The 24,001-nt window shown below is 49.5% G+C and overlaps 2 protein-coding genes across 2 annotated transcripts; one reads left to right on the forward strand and one right to left on the reverse strand.

The window, feature by feature from the left end:
- Positions 1-6,607: 6,607 nt before the first annotated feature.
- LOC147361696 (uncharacterized) lies at positions 6,608-16,702 on the reverse strand. Its single transcript, XM_086329823.1, has 2 exons — positions 16,095-16,702; positions 6,608-7,167 (listed from the first exon to the last, which is right to left on the reverse strand). The coding sequence occupies exons 1-2, from the start codon at positions 16,562-16,564 to the stop codon at positions 7,140-7,142; spliced, it is 498 nt and encodes a 165-aa protein (XP_086185949.1). The 5' UTR covers positions 16,565-16,702; the 3' UTR covers positions 6,608-7,139.
- On the forward strand, positions 15,716-20,428 carry GJB2 (gap junction protein beta 2). The gene is made up of 2 exons (XM_086329822.1): positions 15,716-15,834; positions 18,624-20,428. Exon 2 carries the CDS (start codon positions 18,646-18,648, stop codon positions 19,324-19,326), a length of 681 nt encoding a protein of 226 aa, XP_086185948.1. The 5' UTR covers positions 15,716-15,834; positions 18,624-18,645; the 3' UTR covers positions 19,327-20,428.
- The last annotated feature ends 3,573 nt before the right edge of the window (positions 20,429-24,001 follow it).

Below are 24,001 nucleotides of genomic sequence, written 5' to 3' on the forward strand. Positions count from 1 at the left end.
CTCCCCTCCTCTGAGGGAGACCTTTCCTTCCCTTCCTGCACCCTTCCTTATGAGATGTTATCCCCACTTGACAGATGAGGCCACTGCGGTCAGAGAGGTCAAATAACTTGTCCAAGCTCACCCAGCTAATAAGCAGCAGAGCCAAGGTTCAAAGCAGGCTGACGGTGTCCGGGGTCGGTGCCCTCACTGCGGGCTCCCAAAGCTCCTTGCTTAGGGACCATGACACCACGAGGCCATCCCCTCCCACCTGGCTCCAGCAACCACCTGGATGACTCTAAAGCAAATCCCAGACAGATGATTTCATCTGGAGATATTTCTGTATGGATCTTTAAGGAGCATAGACTAAACTTTTAAAACAAAAACACAATGCCACCTTCACACTAAAAAGCCAGTCTGTGTTCATAATTCCCAAATTGTCCTATTGATGCTCTTTTCTTTTTTTAATTAAACTTATTATTTTGAGGTAATTATAGACTCACATATAGACATAGGGCTTCCCTGGTAGCTCAGTGGTAAAGAATCTGCCTACAATGCAGGAGACCCCAGTTCAATCCCTGGGTCAGGAAAATCCCCTGGAGAAGGGAAAGGCAACCCACACCAGTATTCTTACCTGGAAAATCCCACGGACAGAGGAGCCTGGTGGGCTACATCCATGGGGTCTCAAAGAGTCAGACACAACTGGTGTGCTCCTTTCCTGAGTGCTCAGTCATGTCTGACTCTTTGCAATCCTGTGGACTGTAGCCTGCCAGGCTCCTCTGTCCAGGGGATTTCCCAGGCAAGAATGCTGGAGTGGGTTGCCATTTCCTCCTCCAGGGGATCTTCCCCACCCAGGAATGGAACCTGCATCTCCTGTACTGCAGGCGGATTCTTTACCACTGAACCAGTGGGGAAGCCCGTGGCCCTTTTATACCCACACCCAGTAACCCCCTCTTCCGATCCCACCCACTCCTAGAAACCACTAATCTGCTCACCATTTCTCTGATTTCATCATTCCAAAAGTTGCATGGAAGGAATCATGCAGTGTGCAAGGACTGGGACTGGACTTTTTTTCCTCAGTGTTATTCTCTGGAGGTTTACACGGGCCAGACACCAAGAGCTTGTCCCCATGGCTGGACTGCATGGTGGTTGCACATTTCAGTTTTTAAAAATCACTAAGATGTTTTCCAGAGTAACTGCATCATTACACATCCCCACCAGCAACATCTGAGTCACCAGGTCTTTCTTGAGCTTCTTTAGCATTTGGTGTGGTCACTACGTTCCATTTATATTTCATTTAGCCTTTTTTTTTAGTAACCATTTTTCTAATTGAAGTATAGTTAACAGTTAATTTACAGTGACGTGTTAGTTAGCTTCAGGTGAACAGCAAAGTGATTCAGTTTATATATATAAACTGAATATATGTATATTCTTTATCAGATTGCTTCACATTATAGGTTATTACAAGACACTGAATATAGCTTCCATGTCATTTTGTCATTGTGATAGGCATGTTTCATGTGCATTTCCTAAATGGCTATTGAACTTGACCACATTTTGGTGTTGATTTGCCATCTCTCTGTCCTCTTCATGTCTTTCACTCATTCTCTAATTGGGTTGTTTTTCTACTGTTGAAGTTTTGAGAGAGTTGGACTGTGAAGAAGGCTGAGCACCGAAGAATTGATGCTTTTGAACTGTGGTGTTGGAGAAGACTCTTGAGAGTCCCTTGGCTGCAAGGAGATCCAACCAGTCCATTCTGAAGATCAGCCCTGGGATTTCTTTGGAAGGAATGATGCTAAAGCTGAAACTCCAGTACTTTGGCCAGCTGATGCAAAGAGCTGACTCATTGGAAAAGACTCTGATGCTGAGAGGGATTGGGGGCAGGAGGAGAAGGGGACGACAGAGGATGAGATGACTGGATGGTATCACTGACTCGATGGACGTGAGTCTGGGTGAACTCCGGGAGTTGGTGATGGACAGGGAGGCCTGGCGTGCTGCGATTCATGGGGTCACAAAGAGTCAGACACGACTGAGCGACTGAACTGAACTGATATACTGTAAATATGAGTCCTTGGACAGAGATAGTGGTTTGTAAATATTTTTCAATCTGTGACTTTTCTTTTTGTCTTTTTAATAGGGTCTTCTGAAAAGCAACAGATTTTCGTTTTAATGAAGTTGAAAGTTCTTTTCACTTTATGGGTTGTGGCTTTGGTGTCAAGTCTAAGAACTCTTTGCCCAGCCCTAGAGTCCAAAGTTTTTTCCTATGGTTTTGCTAAAAGCCGTCTAGTTTTATGCTCTACATTGAAGCCTGTGGTCGTTTTTTTGTTAATTTTTATAAAAGGTCTGAGACTTTTTAACAAATGAGGTTCATTTGTAGCCTGCCGGCATCCAGCTGCCCAGCATTACGTGATGAAAGGTGCTCTTCCCCTATTGAGTGGCTTTTGCATTTTGTTAAAAATCAACAGGGCACTTTTTGTGTGGGGCTACTTCTTGGTTCTCTGTTCCTCTGACCCCTGTTCTCTCACCAGCACCACGGACCAGACTCTTGTGCTACATAAATAAGTCATGAATGCCAGAGCGATTCCTCCCTCTCTATTCTCCTTTTTCAAACTTTCTCAGCTATTCTATTTCCTTTGTCTTTCCATATAAACTTTATAATAATTTTGTCTATATTTACAAAAAAATTTGCTGCATTTTTTATTGCTGTGTTTTTTTATTAAAAAACATTAAACTTGTATATCAATTTGGAGAGAATTGACATCTTTATTTTGTCAAATCTTATCCGTAAACACAGCATGTTTGTTTATTTACATCATCTTTGATTTCTTTCATCAGCATCTCATAGTTTTCAGCATAGGAGTCACAAACATTTTATTTTATGTAAAAAGTAAAAAGATTTACTTTTAAGTATTTCATTTTCTTTGAGTGATCGTGAATAGCATTATAATCTCAGTGTTCACATGTTCATTGCCGGTATATAGAAATAAATGTACTTCTTGGTTTATTTGCTGTATCCTGTGATCTTGCTGAATTCATGTATCAGTTCTGGAGTTTTACAGTTTCCCCAGGATTTACGTATAGACAGTCATATCATCTGCAAATAGGGGTAGTTTGTGTTTTTGTTTTTATTTTGGCTGCGCTGAGTCTTTGCTGCTGGGCGTGGGCCTTCTCTAGTTGCGGAGAGTAGGGGTTACTCTTCATTGTGGTGGGCGGGCTTCTTGCTGCAGAGGCTTCTCTTGTTGCAGAGCACAAGCTCTGGGCGCCGGGGCTTCCGTAGTTCTGGTGAATAGGCTTTGTTGCCCCATAGCAAATAGTCACGAAGAGTTGGACACAACTGAGCGACTTCACTTTCACTTTTCACTTTCATGCATTGGAGAAGGAAATGGCAACCCACTCCAGTGTTCTTGCCTGGAGAATCCCAGGGATGGGGAAGCCTGGTGGGCTGCCGTCTATGGGGTCGCACAGAGTCGGACATGACTGAAGCGATGCAGCAGCAGCAGCAGCAGCAGCAGCAGCAGCACATAGGATCTTCCTGGACCAGGGATGGAACGCACGTCCCTTGCGTTGGCAGGTGGATTCTCATCCACCAGGATAGAGATATCTCATCCACAACTATCTCATCCACAAGAGATAGTTTTATCTCTTCCATTATGGTTTGGGTATCTTATATTAATTTTTCTTGCCATGTAGCCCTGGCTAGAACCTCAGGCACTGTGTTGAATAGGAATGGTAAAAGCAGAAATTCTTGCTCCTGATCTCAAGGGGGAAGGTTCATTCTTTCACCACTAAGTATGATGTTAACTGTAGGGTTTTTGTTGATGCTTGCTATCAAGTTGAGAGAGTTCTCCTCTGTTCCTATTTTTCTGAGAGTTTGTATCATGAATAGGTGTGGAATTTTGTGGAAAAAACTTTTGCACTGCATGATATGATTGTGTGACTTTTTCTTTAGCCCATTAACATACAGAAACAACCTTGCATCCTTGAAATGAACCTCTTTGGTCACGGTGTGTGATCCTCTTTATATATTCAATGAAAAATTCATTTGCTAATATTTTATTAAGCCTTTTTACATCAACATTTGTGGGGGATACTTGTCTGTAGCTTCCCCTCCCCCCCCGCTTTTTTTTTCTGTCATTGTCTGGTTTGGTGTCCAGGTAACACCAGCAATACAAAACGAACTGGGAATGTTCTCGCCTCTTCTGTCTTCTCGAAGAGGTCATGCAGAACAGGTGTGATCCTTCTTTAAACGTTTGGTGGAATTTCCCAGTAAAACTATCTGGGTCTGGACATTTCTTGAGAGTTTAAGAAACTCTCAAGAAATGTAATTAAGATTACACATTCAAAATCCTTAATAGTTAAAAGGATCTTCATATAATCTATTTCATATTTGGTGAGTGTTTTTTGAGAGAATGACCCAGTTCATCTAACTTGCAAGTCTATAAGTATAGAATTGTTTATAGTACTCCTTGTTATCCTTTTCATGTCCTTATGGTCTATACTGATGTGCCCTCTTGATGCCTGTTACTGGTAATTTGTCTTCTCTCTCTTTCCCCCTTTGTCAGTCTTGCTAGTTCATCAATTCTATTGATATTTCTGGCTCTTTGTTTATTCAATTTGCTCTATTCTTTTTCTGTTTCAGTTTGATTGATTTCTGCTCTTTATTATTTTCTTTCATTTTCCTTGGGCTTATTTTTCACTTTTCCATTTATTGAAATGGGAGCATAGATGGTTGAGTCTTTCCTTCTTCACTCCTGTTTGCATTAATCTCCTCTCAACACACTTGTACTGTATCCCCAAAATTTTGATACAATCAATTTTTAATTTTCATTCAATACACTGTATCAACCCATGGTTTATTTAGAAGAGTGTTTTAGTTTCCAAGTGTTCAGAGATTTTTCTGTTTTCTTTCTTTCCATTTTTTATTGATTAATAATTGTTGATTTACACTTTGATTCCACTGTGATCAGAGAACACACTACCGTTTCAATTATTTTAAATGTTCTGAGATTTTTCAGTGGCCCTGTATTAAGCCCACCTTTTCCTTCTGATGTTTTGGTGCCTGTGGCCTCCCTAACTCTGGGGAGATGGCCCCTCCCAGGGCTGGGGAATTCCTAGAGACAGCAGACAACTCTTCTGTGATGTGCACTTTTCATGAGCCACTGACCAACCCCAAACCCTCTCCCACTCCTGCAACCTCCTCCCTCAGGCTGTCACTTGCCCGGCCAGTGCCCCCCTGCCCTCACAACCCCCCCCTGTCCTCATCACCCCAGGCCAGGCCCCAGCTGAGCCACCAGAACATTTCACACTGACCCACCCTCAGCCAGGCTGTCACCTGCCCTCCCCAGGACCACAGGCCAGGGCCTGCCTGGACTTCTATCCAGCATTTACAGCTATTGCTTTTTTTTTTTGGAGTAAAGTACATTTATTTTTTATCTGATTTCCAGGATTTAAGTTTTACTTGGCTAGAAGAATAGGAAAAGTACATCAAGCACCTTCCTGGAAGTGAAAATTCCCTTTTGAAACAGCAGCCAACCCGAGATCACTGAAGCCCAGGCAGCAACTTGTTCCTGCACCTCTTTATGCTGCTCATTACCCTCCCCTTCTGTTTTCCTGCGAGTTTTTTTTCCTCAGAATCTGGGTCATTTGTCTCCCAGAGTTTCTCACAGGCTGGACTTTGTGGATTGCATATTCATGTGGTGTACATGGTCTTCCATCCTCGTGTTTTCCACAATATAAACCAAGAGTCGACGTGACACTGGGATTATTCCAGAGTCTCTCTTACTGGTGTCTTGGTGCTCCCGTATGGAGCATTCCTGAGGGCCATTTATGCCACCCCACCCCTCCATCAGCCCCCCAGCCACCACCCTCCTCCACTCCTCATCCTTCCCTCAGCCCCCTCCATCCCCACCCCTCACCCTCCCCCCCCCACCCCTCACCCCCCTCCACCCCCCACCTCCCGGGCATCATGCCAGCTCCCTCCTCCCATCTGTCCTCCTCCTTCCCAGGACACCCCCCACCGCAGGGTCACTGTGGGCTTTGTGCTCCAGGGTCCTTGCTTCTCCACTAGGGTGGGGGCTCTGTGCAGGGCAGAGCCAACCCTGCTCCCTGTACCCTCAAGACACAGTCCTTCACACCGCAAGCACTGGCACTGGGCACCGAGCACTGAGCATGAGCACCAGGCACCAAGCAATAAGCACAAGCACCGAGTACCAAGCACGAGCACTAGCACTGAGCACGAGCACCGGTGGGGGTGTGTGTGCAATCTGCTGGGGTCTTGCTCACAACCCTCTCTCCCCAGCTTGGGGGCCAGGGCTGTGGGAAGCTTATCCCCCGCCCTCCTGAGGGGGACTGAGGTCTCAGAGAAGACCTCCCAGCCGAGGCTGCCTCAGCACCCAGGACACCTATCTGCAGACACGGCTGCCCAAGGCCTTTTCAGGTCACTGTCAGAGGGGACATAGGAGAAGTGACAGAATGCCTTGGAGCCATTCAGATGTAAGAGCACAACAGGAAACTCTCCACCGTGAGGAACTAAAGTTAACGGTGAAACCAAAGCCAAGAGTCTTTGTAAAGACTACATTGCAGACCTCATAGACTCCATCATTAATCAACCTCAGAAATGTGAAGCTTCTTGTTAACCTAAATCATTTCTGAGTGTGATTTATTAGACAGACACGAAAATAATTTATTTCTAGCTTTTCTGCTATCATACCTGGATTTGGGGTTAAGGTGGTTTAAAATGTAGTTAGCACTCAGCTGTAAGTGAGGTTTCTTTGTATGCGGTTACCCTTACTCACCTCATTAGCTAAGAGATTAGTTTCTACCCAAAACATGAATACAACCGGAGACAGTGTTGACATTCAGAAAGAGGAAGACCTAAGTCAAGAAGGGAATTGGTTTTCTCTGGATGAACTTCAGCCCCGAAAGGACCTGGAACGGCCTGGATTCTGTTCTGGGGGCCAGGGGCAGGGGCGCCCAGCAGTCGTCAGGAGCCAACATCTGTGTTCAGTGCTCACACCACAGAGATGATCCTGGCCACCTGCCAGGCTCCTCCTCACCAGACGCTGGGGTCTGGGGCTTTATCCCATTGCGCCTTTGCCCTGGACGCCATGGTTCCGATCCAAACAGGAGGCAGACACTGTGCAGGCAGAGTAGACATCGTAGGGTCAGGATCCGAGTTTCTCTGAAGCACGTCTGTCAAGACAATGCCAAGTTCAGTCACAAAACCATGAGGACAAACTAACGTGGATCACAGACCACGGTTCCCACCTCTACTGGGACAGCCTCTCCGGCCCCACAGCCTGGGAATCTGCATGTTTAACAAGCTCTTGAGCTGGTTTTTACATGGCCAGCCTGGTTCCACCTTCCCACAGAACAGTCAGATCTCAGTGTCATTCATAGCACCTGTCCCAGGGTCATTCCAGGGTCAAGTTCAGCCAGCCCAGGGTTGGGGGTCCTACATTCCCACCTCCCCTGCATGGGGAGCCTCATGCTAGACTCACAGACACGTGGAATTTCAGGCAGGAACAATTTCAAAAACAATTGTATCCCATACCTCTGAGACCCTGGCACGCAGGATGATAAAACCTGCACCTACCCGAGGGCCTGACTCTTCCCTTTGCAGCCCCATGGACAGAAGATGAGTCTGTCCTCCCAGTGGCTTAAGCAGCCAGTCCCACTTGTGGGGAGTGTCTTGGCTGTCCTGTCTCTGCCCTGGGAGGGCGTCGGGTGTGGTCACTCAACACACACCCTGCGGGCAGCCGGGCCCTCACTCTCTGCATAGATGAAACTGCACTAAAGCTGCTGAGAAGCGCTCTTGGGGACCTGCCGTCCTTCTTCATTCCTCGGAACCAGACCTCAGCCGCCCTTTCCTGCCAGCTCCTTTGCTTTGTTCTCTGACTGCTATCTGCTTTCTCCTCCCTTTCAAAGGGTTCTCCTTATCTTCCCTGACATAGGCAGGAGGTCAGGAGCCAAGTCCATCATGCGGTGACAGCCCGTCGTCCCAGTTTGCCCTGGGTCAGGGGGCTGCGGCTCTGGCAGGTCCAGAGCCGGGGCGTGGTGGCAGGTGAGCCTGGGCCCGCGGTTTCAACCACAGTGGATGTCTGGACCACATCTTCCCTCGAGGATGGAGGCAGATGTCTCCCACAGCTGTCTCTTCCCCAACATTTATTCCCTCCTTTATCAAATCGAATCCCTTTAAACCCAGGAGGACTCTAATTTCTCTAGCTTCTCCTGCAAGCCGGGTGCTAGGCTGGACTAGAAATACCCTCTTGGAGTTGTGTGATGAGGTAAATCTAAAGCACTGAGCACAGTTCAGGAAATCCAGCCACGTGTCAGTGGCTCACCCGTTCGCACTGGATTATACCCAGGGAGTCCTTCCTTTGTGTCTGTGCGTTCTGTATGTCAGTCACACAACCTAGTTAGTCATTCAGATCCATTACCTCTGCAACAGTCTATCTTTTCCTTTGGTAAACTGTAGGCAGGGACTATGTTGTTCCAAAGCCTAGCAACCTAATAACCTCGTGTGCAATGTCATGGAGCCTGTGAGGAAAGATGGATGTTTCCCACCAGATGATGCTCAGATCCTCCAGGCTGACCCACAGCATCTCCACCTACCACCCACTGAACAGATGGAGCATCACTAAGGAGAGGGGGTCCAAGCGCCACCACCACAGATCAAAGGCCACAAAGAAACAACGAAAGGCTGTATATTTATCTCTCCTATTTCCCACAGCACAGTAGTCCAACCCACACTTTTGACATTAAATACGTGATCCACTAAAACAGCTGACCCATGACTCCTGAGTATGCTGGATACCAGAGCATTATACGTGGCTCCTTTTTTAGACAAATAATTTTATTAAGTTTGTAAAAGATTCAATCAAATGGTGCTGCTGCTTCTCCTCCACCCCTGGAACCTACGTCCTCAGACCAAAGAAGAGCCCTGGAGAAACAAGTCTAATGGAGGCGGTCCGCTGCCAGCCTGAGAAGGGTCTGCAGCACCTGGGAGCCAAGCTTGGAGGAGGCCCAGGAGAGCAGGCGGCCGAGCTCGGGGCCGGGGTTCTCTCCTGCTGTGACACCACTTCCCCTGAGGCCACAGGGACTATCTTGTCACCCTGGGAATGACAAATCTATAGCAGCAGGTACATTTTACCCTGGAGCCAGCACCCACGTGAAGATGAAAACACTCATGAAACAAACACTGCCTGAAACATGACTTAACTCTTATTAAGAGCACCATGTTCTGATTTTTCCTATTCTATTTCATTCCATTGTGAATGAAAGAAAGACATTTGTTTCCCAGTCTGTTGAGGAGCTGTTCACAGTAATGCTAGGACTTAAAGATACTCTTTGGCCCTGGATCCTCCCGGTGTCCCCTGGTCGAGTCCTCCTAGTGCCATCTACTGGGTACTCTGGGTGTTACAAGTGCCTTTTTCCCAGCACTGGGGCTGCTAAGTCACCTCAGTCGTGTCCGACTCTGTGCGACCCTAGAGACAGCAGCCCACCAGGCTCCGCGGTCCCTGGGATTCTCCAGGCAAGAACACTGGAGTGGGTTTGCCATTACCTTCTCCAATGCATGAAAGTGATTTTGCAAAAATGAGATGAAATCAAAGAACTCAATACACCACTATGTACTTCTTCCCCCAAAGTAGAAAGCTTCTGAAACAGTTCAAGGAGAGGTTTAGGTGGGTGGCTAATGGACAAACCCAGCTCTCAATTCTAATATCAAAGACTCCATGTCCATTTCCCAAAGAGGGCTTTCAACCAGAGAACAGATAGCCGCCTGGTGCAAGACTGACCTGGAACAGTGGACTCCAGATAGTATCAGATTTAAACCAGAACAGTCCACACGAGCATTGCACAAAAATCTGCCAGGGTCCAGCAAACTCAGTTCACACCAGGACTCATTGCTCTGCTGCCCTTTATCAAACCTATGTCTCTCTCTTTTTTTTTTTTACTAAAGCAATCCATATAAAGTGTTAGTTGCTCAATTTTATCCAACTCTTTGAGACCCCATGGACTGTAGCCCAGCAGGCTCCTCTGTCCATGGAATTTCCCAGGCAAGAATACTGCAGTGGGTTGCCATGCCCTTCTCTAGGAGTTCTTCCTGACCCAGGGATCGAACTAGGTGGCCTGCACTGAGCCACCAGGGTGCTGTGTGTGTGCTGTGTGCTAAGTCACTTCAGTCGTGTTTGACTCTTTGGGACCCTGTGGACCACAGCCGCCAGGCTCCTCTGGTCATGGGATTTCCCAGACAAGAATAGTTGCCATCCCCTCCTCCAGGGGATCTTCCTGACCCAGGGATCGAACCTGCATCTCTTGGGTCTCCTGCATTGGTAGATGGGTTCTTTACTACTAGCACCACCAGGAAAGCCAGTGTATTTACTAGATCCTAACTTATTCTAAGTTAGGGACCTCTTCAAGATGATATATAACACAATATTGTCCTAACACAACTAAAATGTACAACTCTCTTTTGTTCCTTTATGAGTTGTGCAGAGTTTCCATTTGACCAGCTCACCAGAGCTTACAGAATTTAATTTTTATATTTAATAGAAGTCAGTTCTCCCTACCAGTTTGCCTGGGGAGTTACAGCTTTGTATTCACTTCTTGCTGTTCAAGCTGGTTTTAGAAAAGGCAGAGGAACCAGAGATCAAATTGCGAACATCCACTGGATCATGGAAAAACAAGAGAGTTCCAGAAAAACATCTATTTCTGCTTTATTGACTATGCCAAAGCCTTTGACTGTGTGGATCACAATAAACTGTGGAAAATTCTGAAAGAGATGGGAATACCAGACCACCTGATCTGCCTCTTGAGAAATCTGTATGCAGGTCAGGAAGCAACAGTTAGAACTGGACATGGAACAACAGACTGGTTCCAAATAGGAAAAGGAGTACGTCAAGGCTGTATATTGTCACCCTGTTTATTTAACTTTTATGCAGGGTACATCATGAGAAACGCTGGACTGGAAGAAACACAAGCTGGAATCAAGATTGCCGGGAGAAATATCAATAACTCAGATATGCAGATGACACCACCCTTATGGCAGAAAGTGAAGAGGAACTCAAAAGCCTCTTGATGAAAGTGAAAGTGGAGGGTGAAAAAGTTGGCTTAAAGCTCAACATTCAGAAAATGAAGATCATGGCATCCGGTCCCATCACTTCATGGGAAATAGATGGGGAGACAATGGAAACAGTGTCAGACTTTATTTTTGGGGGCTCCACAATCACTGCAGATGGTGACTGCAGCCATGAAATTAAAAGATGCTTACTCCTTGGAAGGAAAGTTATGACCAACCTAGATAGCATATTCAAAAGCAGAGACACTACTTTGCCAACAAAGGTTCGTCTAGTCAAGGCTATGGTTTTTCCTGTGGTCATGTATGGATGTGAGAGTTGGACTGTGAGGAAGGCTGAGTGCCAAAGAATTGATGCTTTTGAACTGTGGTGTTGGAGAAGACTCTTGAGAGTCCCTTGGACTGCAAGGAGATCCAACCAGTCCATTCTGAAGGAGATCAGCCCTGGGATTTCTTTGGAGGGAATGATGCTGAAGCTGAAACTCCAGTACTTTGGCCACCTCGTGCGAAGAGTTGACTCATTGGAAAAGACTCTGATGCTGGGAGGGGGCAAGAGGAGAAGGGGACGACAGAGGATGAGATGGCTGGATGGTATCACTGACTCGATGGACGTGAGTCTGGGTGAACTCCGGGAGTTGGTGACGGACAGGGAGGCCTGGCATGCTGCGATTCATGGGATTGCAAAGAGTCGGACACAACTGAGCGACTGATCTGATCTGATCTGATCTGATTCACTTCTGACCAACACAAGCTCTTGATACAAATACATCTGGAAACATCTTTGTATTTTCTCCACAGTTTGCAAACAAGAACTCCACAATGCATTTGCCAGTAGGAGCATGTACCCATCCAGTAAGGCCAAGGAAATCAACTTGTTTACCACTTCCTTGCCACCAACACATCCAACAATTCAAACTTCCCCCAAATAGTTTATGTATGAACATAAGAATAGAGTGAGGGGGAATTCCCTCCTGGTCCAGTGGTTGGGACTCTGCGTTCTCACTGCCAAGGGCCTGGGTTTGATCCCTGGTCAGGGAATTAAGATCACACAAGCCATGTGGTGGGGGGCACCCCTCGCCCCCAAAAATAGTATGAGGAAAACGGAAAGGCCTTTAACAGTTTCAGTCACAACTCAGAAGTTGGAATTTTTATGACTTTAATTTGAAAGTGAAGAAAACAATTAAATAGTGATATCTGAAGTCTTTTTCTGTTCTACTTACTTGGAATGGAACAGTTTGTCTTTTTCCCCAAAATTATTTGACATTAACAATTTTCAGGGTGTACAAGTGAGGGTGTGGGTTGCTAAATATGGTGCAGGGATAAATCTTAGTGTGATGCTGTTCTCCTGGGATAATTATCCACAAGACTGTGAAAGGATCACACCAGGGCCATTCCTGCTTTAAAATGATATTATCATATGTAAGTCATTATTAACTAATTACACAGAGACTCCAGGGCTTCTTAATATCTGCCCATCTGAGGGTTGAATTTTCCCTTTTTGTCAATTATTAATATGATTAATATTTCAACAGCAAAGTCAAGAAAGTGCATGCAGACCAATAGCTAATGGCTTATAACCAATAGCTCAGAGACATCCAGTGACCCCCAAGCTGCCAAGAGTTAAGGCAGAGCGCCCACCTCTCACAAGTCCCTTCTTGTCTGGAGCATTTCTGATATCACCTACATAGAATTTGTGAGTCAGAAATTTCACTGACACGTTCTTTACATGCATTCAGAGCATCCTCCCCAAGGGAAGTTTCGGGGGCTGCCCCATCAGGCAGCTGGCAGGCAATCATTCATTACAATATGTTAAGAAATACATATTTGTCTCACACTGATTTCTTGCTCAATAGCAACTTTTTTGGTTTACTGATAAAAACAACTGTCAAATTAAAATATCAAATAGCTTTTCACATTAGCATTTCCCTTTACAGCCTGACAATTGCACAAAGGTTCAGCTCAATTGTGAACACCTGGGATTTGACTGCTTGCTACAAAGCATGCTTCATCAACACAGCGCTGACACTGTGAAGTGACAGGTGCGTACCAGTTAGTCATTAATAGTTACTCAGTAAGGAAGGGCCTCGGAGAAGGCAATGGCACCCCACTCCAGTACTCTTGCCTGGAAAATCCCATGGACGGAGGAGCCTGGTAGGCTGCAGTCCATGGGGTTGCTGAGGGTTAGACACGACTGAGCGACTTCACTTTCACTTTTCACTTTCATGCATTGGAGAAGAAAGTGGCAACCCACTCCAGTGTTCTTGCCTGGAGAATCCTAGGGACGGGGCAGCCTGGTGGGCTGCCGTCTATGGGGTCGCACAGAGTCAGACACGACTGAAGTGACTTAGCAAGGAAGGGCCTGGCCATCCCTGGAAAGGGCCAGTCCTCCATATCAGCTTCATTTGAGCCCTACCCCGGAGACACCAAGCTCTTCCATCAGACTCCAAACCTATCCTCTATTGTGTTCGGCGCCCAGTAGACAAGGCCAGAGAGGTGCGCCCATCAGGCTGGGGAGGCCGGAGCTGAGGTCAGGGTGGGGGTAGGCAGCCTTCTCCGGGGGCTGTTATATTCAAAATGAAGACCTGAACCCAGGGTCACAGGATGAAGGCTCATTTTCAATGTTTATGTATAACACAGTAATGCTTTTAACCAAAAATAATGCAGCAACATGAGTGTACTGTTCACAACATAATTACAGGATTTATAAAGAAAAATGATTAACCCCTGGTGTGATCTGCTAAGTGCATACCCATCTAAGATCATGTGATGGTGACTCCACGTGTCCAGACCTGAGACCCTGTTCAATCACTTCCTCTTCCCCTTCTCTGCTCTGGAGGACACAGAAATACCTCCAGGGGATTTCCTGCTCCACTGGAATCCAAGTCTGGTTGGGAAGAAAGCACCCACACAGAAAATAACAAAAGTCACAACAAACAGAAGGAAACCAAGTGCTGAGTTGTAATTAAGAGTTAAGAGCTGTAGGCATTCTAACTATAAAACCCAAAACGCAGAGTGGCTAGATATACAATTAGCCAACAACCCGGCAGTCATTATGCAAATCAGGAGAATAAGTCAGGGAAAACAGGAAAGAGAAGCTGAACAGCAACCTGCAATCTTGCTATAGACACAAAAAGCCAGGAGAAATTTGTCAGTGGGAGAAAGCGAATCAACTTTCAATCTGCAAGCCATCTTTATCAGCTGGCTTTCTACAAAGATGCCAGATCCTTCCTTCACTCCAATGTGAGACCCCCCATAGAGCGCTGCCCCTGACCACCTGAAGGGTGGCCCCAGGCTGCGGGTGGGCAGCGAGCTCTCCCCCAGCCACCCGCCTTTGCCGTCATTTCCAACCTGCCGATTCAGCACATCTCTCAGATGGGCCTTCCTGGACTTCTCTGTTCGTGAACACTCCCTCCCGAACTAAGACCTTGGGCAGCAAGGTCGGGTAGTGACCGCGGGACAAACTCAGGTTCTCCAGGCAAGAAAGGTCCAAGCTGGCCCGTGACGATGGGGTACAAATTTTACAAGGAAAAGTCAATATCTTTACGCCAGTGTTGGCACTCATGGGAAACTCATTTGTAAGGCCAGATCTGCCCTGTCAGGGTGAATCATCTCTGCTCAACTTAAAGACGACTCAAGTAAAGCGGAGGTGGGAGAGAGTACGCCCGCACCTCGCGGCGGCCCTCTTTGAGGGAATCCTGGAGCCAGATCCTGGCCCCCACTCCCACCCCTCATGCTAGACACAGGTTCCCAGACCCGGCCCAGTCTTGCGATTTTAATTCTCCATCCGCTGTCTGTGGACCTCAGAATACCCAACCACAGGGGAACAATGAACCCTGTAATCCGAGACCAGGCTTCCGGGAGAGGAGCTGGCTCCCCAGGATCGTCTCCAGAAACCCGAGTCGCGCTCCCCTTCCCGGCGAGTGTGCAGGGCAGGGGTCTGGGGACTTCATTCGTGGCGGCCCCCCGACCCCGAGTTGGGTAACATCCTCGCGATTTCTCGGCCGTGGGAGGCGGAGTACACCGGCAGGGCCCTGAGCACCCTCGCTGGGGCGCAGGCCTGGGTGCGCCCGCAGGGTCTCCCCACCACCGCCAGCCCCGGCCCTCGGCGCATAGTTGAGGGATCGAGTCACACAGGAAACTCAAGGAGACGTTTGTTAAGTCTGCCTGTGAGGTTTGGGGGAGAAACAAGCAGGCACTCGGCCAAGCGCAGCGCTGCCCCTCCTCGCCCACCGCGAACCCACATTCCCAGAAGGGAAGCGGCCCGGGCACCCGCGCGCCCGCAGAGCCTCGGAGGTAACGGCCCTCCGCGCCTGAACACTCTCTTCAACTATTTTGCAGTAATTAATTAATTAAATCCGAGCTTTGACCACCACAGCACTCTAGGACCCGTCCAGGCAGAAACCACAGTAACAGCAACGGCACCAAACCTTTCACTTCACACACACACACCCCCCCAACCCTGCGCCCGAGACGCTGGGAACCCCAGCCCCACCGCGCTCGGGCCGGGGGAAGCGCCGCGGACCCCCGGCGGCGCGCCCCGCCCCTCGGCGCTGGGGGCGGCCGGACGCCGAGGAGCCGCCCCCTCCGAACTTTCTCAACACCTCTCGGGAGGAGGCGGGGTGAGGGGCGCGGTTAAAAGGCGCCGCCGGTCCAACAGGTGTCGAAGGCCTGAGCGCCCCGCGCGCCGCGCTCTCCGGACTCAGACACCCCCGCGACTCCCGCGATCCCCGCAACTCCCTCGCAGCCGCCGCGCGTTCCGCCCGTGCGCCCCGCTCCCACCGGTAAGGCCGGCGACCACTCTCGGCTGCCCAGAAAGGCAGGGGGCTGTGGGACCCCTTGGGGAGAGGGACCTCGGAGAGGGAGCCTGGGACCACCAGGGACTGTGGAGCCCCTCGGAGAGGGACCCCGGGACCGCCAGGGGCTCTGGAACCCCGCGGGGAGGGACCCGGGTCCCCAGGCTGCACCCGGCGCGCACCGAGGCCCCGCGCCCGGGCCAGTGGCCACAGCGGCTCTGGGCTCCGGGCGGGAGGCGATCGCGAACCTGTGGCCGGAGCTCCTCGGGCCGAGTCTGGTGCGCAGCGCGCGGTCGAGCGGGAGCAGGGCCGGGAGCGGACAGGTGCGCGGACTCGCCCGGGGTGTTCGCGGCTCCTCCGGCAAGGCTGGCGCGGCCGCCGGGCTCTTCACCCGGAGCCTCCGGTCGCCGGAGGTTTCGCTCAGAAAGAAAACGCGGTCTCGGGCTTGAAGCGGAAGCTCAACCTGCAGGAAGCTGACCTTCCGCGGCGGAGCGGGAGCCCAGCGGCCGGCATGGCCTCTTTCCCTCGCCGAGCTCGAGTTCCTAGCTGGGCTTCCAAGCGCAGTCGTGGGGGCGGCTTTCGGGGCGCCGGTTACACACGGGGAGCCGTGCTTCGGGGCTCCCCCGCCTGCCGGGGCCCAGGCCTCACCGTCCTCCCGCATCCTGAGAGCTGACCCCGCGCCCCCCGTCTCTAGATGCGGTGACAGCCGCGTCCCCATCCCCTCTTTGAGTCGGGGGCGGAGTCTGTGGAGACAAGGGCCACCACCCAAAAAGTGAGGGTTGAGGAATTAACGGGTGAAGGACTCCTGGTGACCTTTATACAACCTGCGCCTCACCCAGCAGCAACCCCCCCACCCCCCGACAAGGTCGCCCCTCCGCCCACCGAGCAGGTGGTGTAGACAGGTCAGGAAGGGCAGGGGTCAGTGCCAGGATGAATGTTGAGAATGCTTTTGTCCGGCCTGGTCACCAGGCCAGCCCTCCTCTCCTGTCACCCTGTCCCATGGGGGTCAAACTTTAATTAGCTCCTCTGCCTCAGGGATCTTTGGACAGGAAGCTGCCGCCCAACCAAGAGCTTTTACAAAAGGACAAGGATGGAGGGTTTACTTTCCACTTTGTTTTCTGAACATCAGCCACTGGTTGACTGGTTAAAGGAATGCGGGTCCTGAGCTGGCACCCACCCACCCCGAATCTTTAGCCAGATGCACTGATACAAGTCACACGGGCTAATTCAGAGAGTGTCCTGTTGGCCCTTAGTAAATGAGGCCGAGAAGTGGAGGGTCTGATTTCACAGGGATGGTGGTCACGCTGCCGGCCAGGACGGGCCAGCTCAGAGGAACTCAAGGCCTCCAGGCCATCTGTGTTCAGGGTCAGGGCTGAGCCTTTTCCAGGTGACATTTCCCTCTTTCAAGCCAAGCTGCCCAAGTGTCTCAGTGCTCATAGCTCTCCTGTCCTGACTTTCTCGTGTCTGGGCTGCCTCCTCTGAAGGAGTGGCCATGGATGGTTCAGCCAGGCCTGGGTGCCCCAAGCAGTGCCCCATAGGCGGCTGGGTGATCAGACTGCACACCCCCCCTACCCTGGCTACTCGGGAAGTCCAGCGGGAAACAGGACCCGACTTGCTCAGAATAAGGAGAACACTAAGCTTTTAAGCAAGAAGAAGCACTGAGAACCAGTTCGGAAGGTGTAGACACAGATTACTCATCAGATTGTGTGGAGGGTGGAGCCTTGTTATAAGAGGCTTGATTGAGACAGACGGGTGTGACTGCACGTAAATGAAGACAGTTCATACCCTGCGATGAGAAGGCCACCAGCTCCTGGAGGCGAATGCCCGGGCTCCCCAGGTCCTCTCCAGTGAGCAGCATGTCACCTCCCAGCGTCCACATTGACCCTCAATACCGTGAGGGTGCCTGCAACGGCCAGTCCCTGGGGACTCACTGAGTTAAGCTTTTATTTATTTTCTTACGATGCACCTCTTTAGAAGCACGTCTAAATTAAAACCATAGCCACAATAAAAATGTACCATCTGAACAGTTTTCAAACCTGAGTACTGACTGACTGGTCAGTCCCAGCAGGACAACGAGAACCCCAGCCCTCACACAGAGCGCACACAGAAACCCAGGCACACACTGGCTCTTCCCTGAGGAAGGACCGTTTCTAACTGGCTCCCTTTTGTACAGGGAAAGGAAGTGAAACCCATTGGGAAATGTTAAACATGAATTTTACCCTTGGGGACAGTCATTTCGCCACTGCATCCCATGTCCAGAAAACTGAAATAACTTAAGGAAGGAGGTCCTGTGGGGAGACATGGCCTCTTGGCCTTGAAGGCGAGGTTGGCCCCAGGAGGCACGAGCCCAGAGTACCATCCAGAGCTGGAGGCCAGCAAACACTTGGGAGTGCTGAATGCTGCTGGAGGGTCAGGGAGACCCAAACGGGGTGTCTGCTGAGGGTTTGGTCAGCACACCCAGGGCCCTGGGTCAGTGGGCACATTTGCTGGGGTGCTCCCTCCCCACCCCACGAGTTCATTGTGCTGAAGGCTGGGTGCGTTACTGGGGTGAGTACACCCCTCTTTTCTAGAGAACAGAGAACGCGTCCACGGTCGACTGCCTGCTGCACTGCAAACCCCATGGCAAGCCTGGTTGCTCTTGTTTCCCCTTGTTGAGGGAGGCTGTGTAAGAACTGGCCCTTTGAGATGGCTGGTGCTCATGGGCCAGCCTCTCTGAGCCTCCCCAAGCTGGTCCCACATGCTTACCCCGTGTTGCGCTGTGTCGCTCTCTTTTCCAGCACAAGCCGCCCAAACGAGACGATGGACTGGGGCGCACTGCAGACGATCCTGGGGGGTGTGAACAAGCACTCCACCAGCATCGGCAAGATCTGGCTGACCGTCCTCTTCATCTTCCGAATCATGATCTTGGTGGTGGCCGCCAAGGAGGTGTGGGGGGACGAGCAGGCCGACTTCGTGTGCAACACCCTGCAGCCTGGGTGCAAGAACGTGTGCTACGACCACTACTTCCCCATCTCGCACATCCGGCTCTGGGCGCTGCAGCTCATCTTTGTGTCCACACCTGCCCTGCTGGTGGCCATGCACGTGGCCTACTACAGGCACGAGAAGAAGCGCAAGTTCATCAGGGGAGAGATAAAGACCGAGTTCAAGGACATTGAAGAGATCAAGAAGCAAAAGGTCCGGATCGAGGGTTCTCTGTGGTGGACCTACACGGGCAGCATCTTCTTCCGCGTCATCTTCGAGGCTGCCTTCATGTATGTCTTCTACGTGATGTATGATGGCTTCGCCATGCAGCGCCTGGTGAAGTGCAATGCCTGGCCCTGCCCCAACACGGTGGACTGCTTCGTGTCCAGGCCCACAGAGAAGACCGTCTTCACAGTCTTCATGATCGCAGTGTCTGGAATTTGCATCCTGCTCAATGTCACTGAGCTGTGTTACTTGCTGATTCGATTTTGTTCTGCAAAGTCCAAAAAACCAGTGTAACTATAGTGGTCGTCGTGTTTAGATAGAAGAGGAGTGCGATCTGTGCTCGGCCGTGGGGCACAGTCAGCCGGTGGTACCCCCCACCCCGCCCCGGGTACAGCTCGGCTTCAGGGCCACCTTTGACCCCCTCCCCAGTAGATCGCACATGCAACCCCAGATGCCCCTAGAGGCTGTGCCCCCTACCCCACCCCTGAAAGTGTCACATTGAAGGCAGACTCAGAGCCTCTGCCACTTTTCTCTAAAACCAGTCCTCGTGGGGCAAAGCTGGCCCTGGTGGCCATGCCTACTTAGGCAAAGGACATGGCATTTGTCTCCGTTTCTTTGAGGAAAGGAGAGAAACGCCAGGGCCTGAAGAGCACAGGGTCTGGTTGATCCACTTAGGGCTCTCTTTGCCATTTCCCCTGCATTAAAGGTGAACACAGAGAATCTTGGTTCTTTTATTTGCTTTGACGTTTCAGTCCTCAACAGTGGACGCGCTCCCTAATGCTTCAAACTCTGTTACACGTTTTTTAAGTGAAAATTTAAAATATGACGTGTTCTTTTGATCTGCAAGGAACCATTCATTATAGGTTCCTCTTATTTCAAAGGCTCAGATTATGATATGTAAACGGGGTATAATTAGATGCTCTTGTTGAATTTAACTATGGCCTTTCAGGTGTGAGTGGTTTACACTGCCCCCAAGAGGCTGTCCATTGTGTGACATGTGGTGTATGCTACAGGAACGCATTTCAGCTTCCCTCAGTGAAACAGACTAGGGCTTCTAATAGTTGGCGATGGCTTCTAATAGCAAACAGCCTCGTTTCAAAAGCTTAGATGTGATTTTGCATGAGGAATGAAGACTTTATATACCATGAGTTACTACCAATGGTGGGGTGGTTCAAGACACCCTGAGCTTCCTTACCATGGTGCCTTTTCCACTCCCACGGGTAGAATGCTGACTTACAGAGATTGCTTGGGACTATTTTATTGCCACAGTATGATTTAATGGTGCAGAAGAAAATGGAAAACTGAGGGGGAAGGGGCAGTAACTGTTTCTAAAAAAGAGGTGTAAAAACTAGACTCTAAATTCTGACAATTAAAAATGAGTTTCATCTACTTCAAAGGTTTGTTCACTTCCCTTTTCAGCATCCAGGCTTTTAAAGTGAAAATAGATTTAATAGACATTTTTTTAAAAGTAGAAACTAGGGTTTAGATAACTATTTAGCAGTTCTATAGGACAGACAGAATCCTAATATTTTCGTGATGCTTGACATGGTTTCAAAAAAATGGTACTCAGTATACTTCAATGAGAGTAAATACTTTACTGTTGCCAAGAATAGTTTATAAAAACATTTTGTAATAATACATAATAGTTTAAATTACATACTTGTAATTAAAATAATTTTGTAACATCTCATATATCATTTAAATATTAAAATATAATTGATTCATATAATGGTTATTTAAAATCTATTACAGAATGTGTGCTAAGTAGCTTCAATCACGTCCAACTCTTTGCAACCCCATGGACTGTAGCCCTCCAAGATCCTCTGTCCATGGGATTCTCTAGGCAAGAATAGTGGAGGGTTGCCACTCCTCCAGGGATCTTTCCAACCCAGGGATGTGCTGCTTGAATCTCATGTCTCCTGTATTGGCCAGCAGGTTCTTTACCACTAGCACCACCTGGGAAGCCCTTTGAATAGAATAGAATAGTAGCTTCTAATTTCATCTATAGCTGGTTTTGTAAAAGTATATGAAAAATTTCATAACACTAAATGGGTAAGTTACCACTGTGTCTGTCTGAGACTCTGGGATCCTTCTGCCTGAGTTACGGAAAAGCCTGTGTCACCAGAAAGATAGTTGGGGAAGGAGACAAAAGGGTTATTCCTGCCCTATGCTCACCACTAGTGGGTTCCTGAGAAATATGCACAGTGTGGGTGTGGACAGGCTTTGCTGCTTGGAGGATGCTGAGCTGGGGTCATGTGACCAGGCTGGCTCCTAGAAGAATCATTTAAAGATGTTAAAATGTTATTCACAGTCAAGGCTGGCTGAGCCATGAGAAAAATTCCATCAGGTGTCTTTTCTATGGGGTTTTCTATGGGGTTTCATGTCCATTTGTGTGCAACCAAATTGGTCTTATCACCTGCCTTCTGTTCCGGGAGCACCTTCCAGTCCGTGTGTGTGGCCTGCTGCCCAGCGCACTCCTGGGATGCCAGAAACACCCAAGGTGGTCAGAGATCTCATCCAGGGACCTGAAAGCGCTTTACACATTGGTAATTACAAGTGTGTTTATGAGGAACCATACGCTCCTTTGTTGCTGTTTAGCCTCTGAGTCATGTCCAACTCTTTGTGACCCCCTGGAATGTAGCCTGCCAGGCTCCTCTGTCCGTGAGGTTCTCCAGGCAAAAATACTGGAGCGGGTGGCCATTTCCTTCTCCTGGGGATCTTCCCGACCCAGGGATTGAACCCACATCTCCTGCCCGTTAGCAGGCAGATTCTTTACCACTGAGCCACCTGGGAAGCCCATATCATTTGTAGATAGGTTTAGAAGGACAGAAAGCAGTCACTTTTCCTCCAGATGATAGAGAAGGGATAAGAAATGGTCCCTGGCCACCTTCCAGGCTGCCCTCCACACAGCCTGTTACAGGAACATGTGACTTTTTAAATAGATGCACTCACAAGCTATGAAGATTATGACTCTTGGGTATTAAAAGACTGGGTCAAAATAATTACAGACGACTACTGACCACTTTTAAGAGTTTATAGACAGGTTTGGCCTCATGCCTGAAAATTAGAGCTTGAACTCTAAAAACGATCATCCTAATATATATCTCAAGCCACTCATTTCTAATTTGTTGTAGGTGAAAAAAAGCTCTACTTTTGTGTTATTTGTGGAGAGTCCACCCAAGTTCCCTGTGTCAGGTTGGCCACAGCAAGCCCGTAAGAGGCAGTGGGAACAGCCCAGCTGCTAAGGCTTTCTTGTTCAGGGTTTATTAGGACACCTCAACCCTTCCATGCATGGGCAGCTGTGGGCAGGTAAATCTGGGTTGAATCAGGAAGGTGAAGGTGGGAATCTGGGGGTGGCCAGGGCCTGAGCGGTCCCTCACGCTGTCCCTGACCTCAGGGAAGAGCCTGAGGGGAGGTAGGGTGCTGAGGGGTCTGTCGTGGGTACAGGGAGCTCACTCACTTGTCAGACTTGGTTCCTCATCTTAAAGCGCCAGCTGAACAGTATCTGAGGGTCACAGAAACCCAATAAGATAATTTACATCAAAGTGTCCACGCAGCAAAGCGCTAAGTGATTACACTTGTCTCTGTTTTCCACCAGGTGGATCCCAGGCTGGGGGGTGGATGGATGGGGTTCTAGAAGGAATGACCCTCCCAAAGCTTGGGGAAAGCGTCCATTTACTCAAAGCCTGAAATAAGTACAATTTGGGGGGGCAGGGGGTGGAGTGGCTGAGACCACCAAGAAGGGGAGGAGAGGCTCTGTTACCCTGCACCTGGAGAAAGATCTCAAAAGAAAAAAGCTTTGATTCATATTGTTAGGGTCACTTCACACCTCCTTCCGAGTTACCAAGTGCTCCTGAGCTGGGGTGGCCACGCCTCCTCCGTGTGGGGGGCGCAGCTCAGGGCAGGAGCACAGCGGGGGCGGTGGGGGGCGCGCAATTCTGGAGCTGGGGAGTTACTTCCGGAAGCTGGCAGCCTTTTCACCCTGCACCGGCAGGGCTGAGGGGCCCGCTCTGGTGACACCGCCTTCCGTTCCTGCCTGTCGCTAATTATTTATCTACTCAGCCAAGATTTACAGAGCGCCCACTGAGCACCAGGAACTGTTGGGCAACAGGACTGGGAGCAAACAAAATACCAACAAATACCTGAAGATGAGTGCACTGGAGAGAAATAAAAGGGAAAGAAGTGGTGCCAGGGGCCAGGCGGTACAGCGTGCCCAAGGGGAGGCCTCTGGGCTGGGGTGACGCCTCCTCCAGGACACCTGCTTCCAGCATCTATCCTGCCCTCTGCTGGACCCAGAGGAGTCTGTCTGCCTCTCAGGAACCTCCCGTCACCAAGAACATGTCCAAGTTCAACCCTGACTTCATTCTCCAGCCACATGGGTCTGCGTTCCCGTTAGCAGACTCTGACTCGTTTATTCATCACGATGAAACAGCTCCTGTGTCCGGATCCACCAGGTCCAGGAAGAGAAGGAACAAGACAGGCCTCGCCCTGTCCTCTGCAGTGGAGCCCCGGTTAGTCCCCGCCCAGGTCCAGCAGCAGGGGCTCTTCCCAGTCCTCTGAGCACAGATAGCCCGGCCACAGATGGACGCAGCCTGTGGCTAAAGCAGTGGGATCTCGAGTTTGCTTTTTAACAGCCGCCCCATCTTTCCTCATGATCAATCAAAAAGGCCAGTGATGTGATGTATGAGATTGTGAAATTAATATAGAAGTACATTGGCTTTGAGATTAAATACGGAAGCAAGTCCAGGTGCAGGTCTCCTCTGCAGCCTTACTCGATGTCCGTATTAACCCGTGGATGCAAACCTGCCCCAGAGGTCCTGCACTGCAGATATTCACACACAAACCCGCACAGACGCACACGGCCATGTCGGTCTGCTTTTCTTAGGTCATTTTCTCTGTGATGGTGTCTCACTCAGTAATACGCCCCAGAACTCTCTCCAGGTCTGTGTGTAGCTCCTCTTTTTCCATC

This window comes from Bos grunniens, chromosome 12 (assembly GCF_055505025.1).
Source record: "Bos grunniens cultivar Pamir isolate PY7600 chromosome 12, Bosgru_T2T1.0, whole genome shotgun sequence".
NCBI classification, from domain to species: Eukaryota; Metazoa; Chordata; class Mammalia; order Artiodactyla; family Bovidae; genus Bos; species Bos grunniens.

Excerpts from the sequence above, each read along its gene's own strand:
- LOC147361696 (XM_086329823.1), bottom strand. The coding sequence starts at position 16,564 with ATGGGGACGCGGCTGTCACCGCATCTAGAGACGGGGGGCGCGGGGTCA. Across the intron at positions 7,168-16,094 it reads CCGAGGAGCTCCGGCCACAG|ACGTGCTTCAGAGAAACTCG; the intron begins GTTCGCGATCGC and ends TTGTCTTGACAG.
- GJB2 (XM_086329822.1), top strand. The coding sequence starts at position 18,646 with ATGGACTGGGGCGCACTGCAGACGATCCTGGGGGGTGTGAACAAGCAC.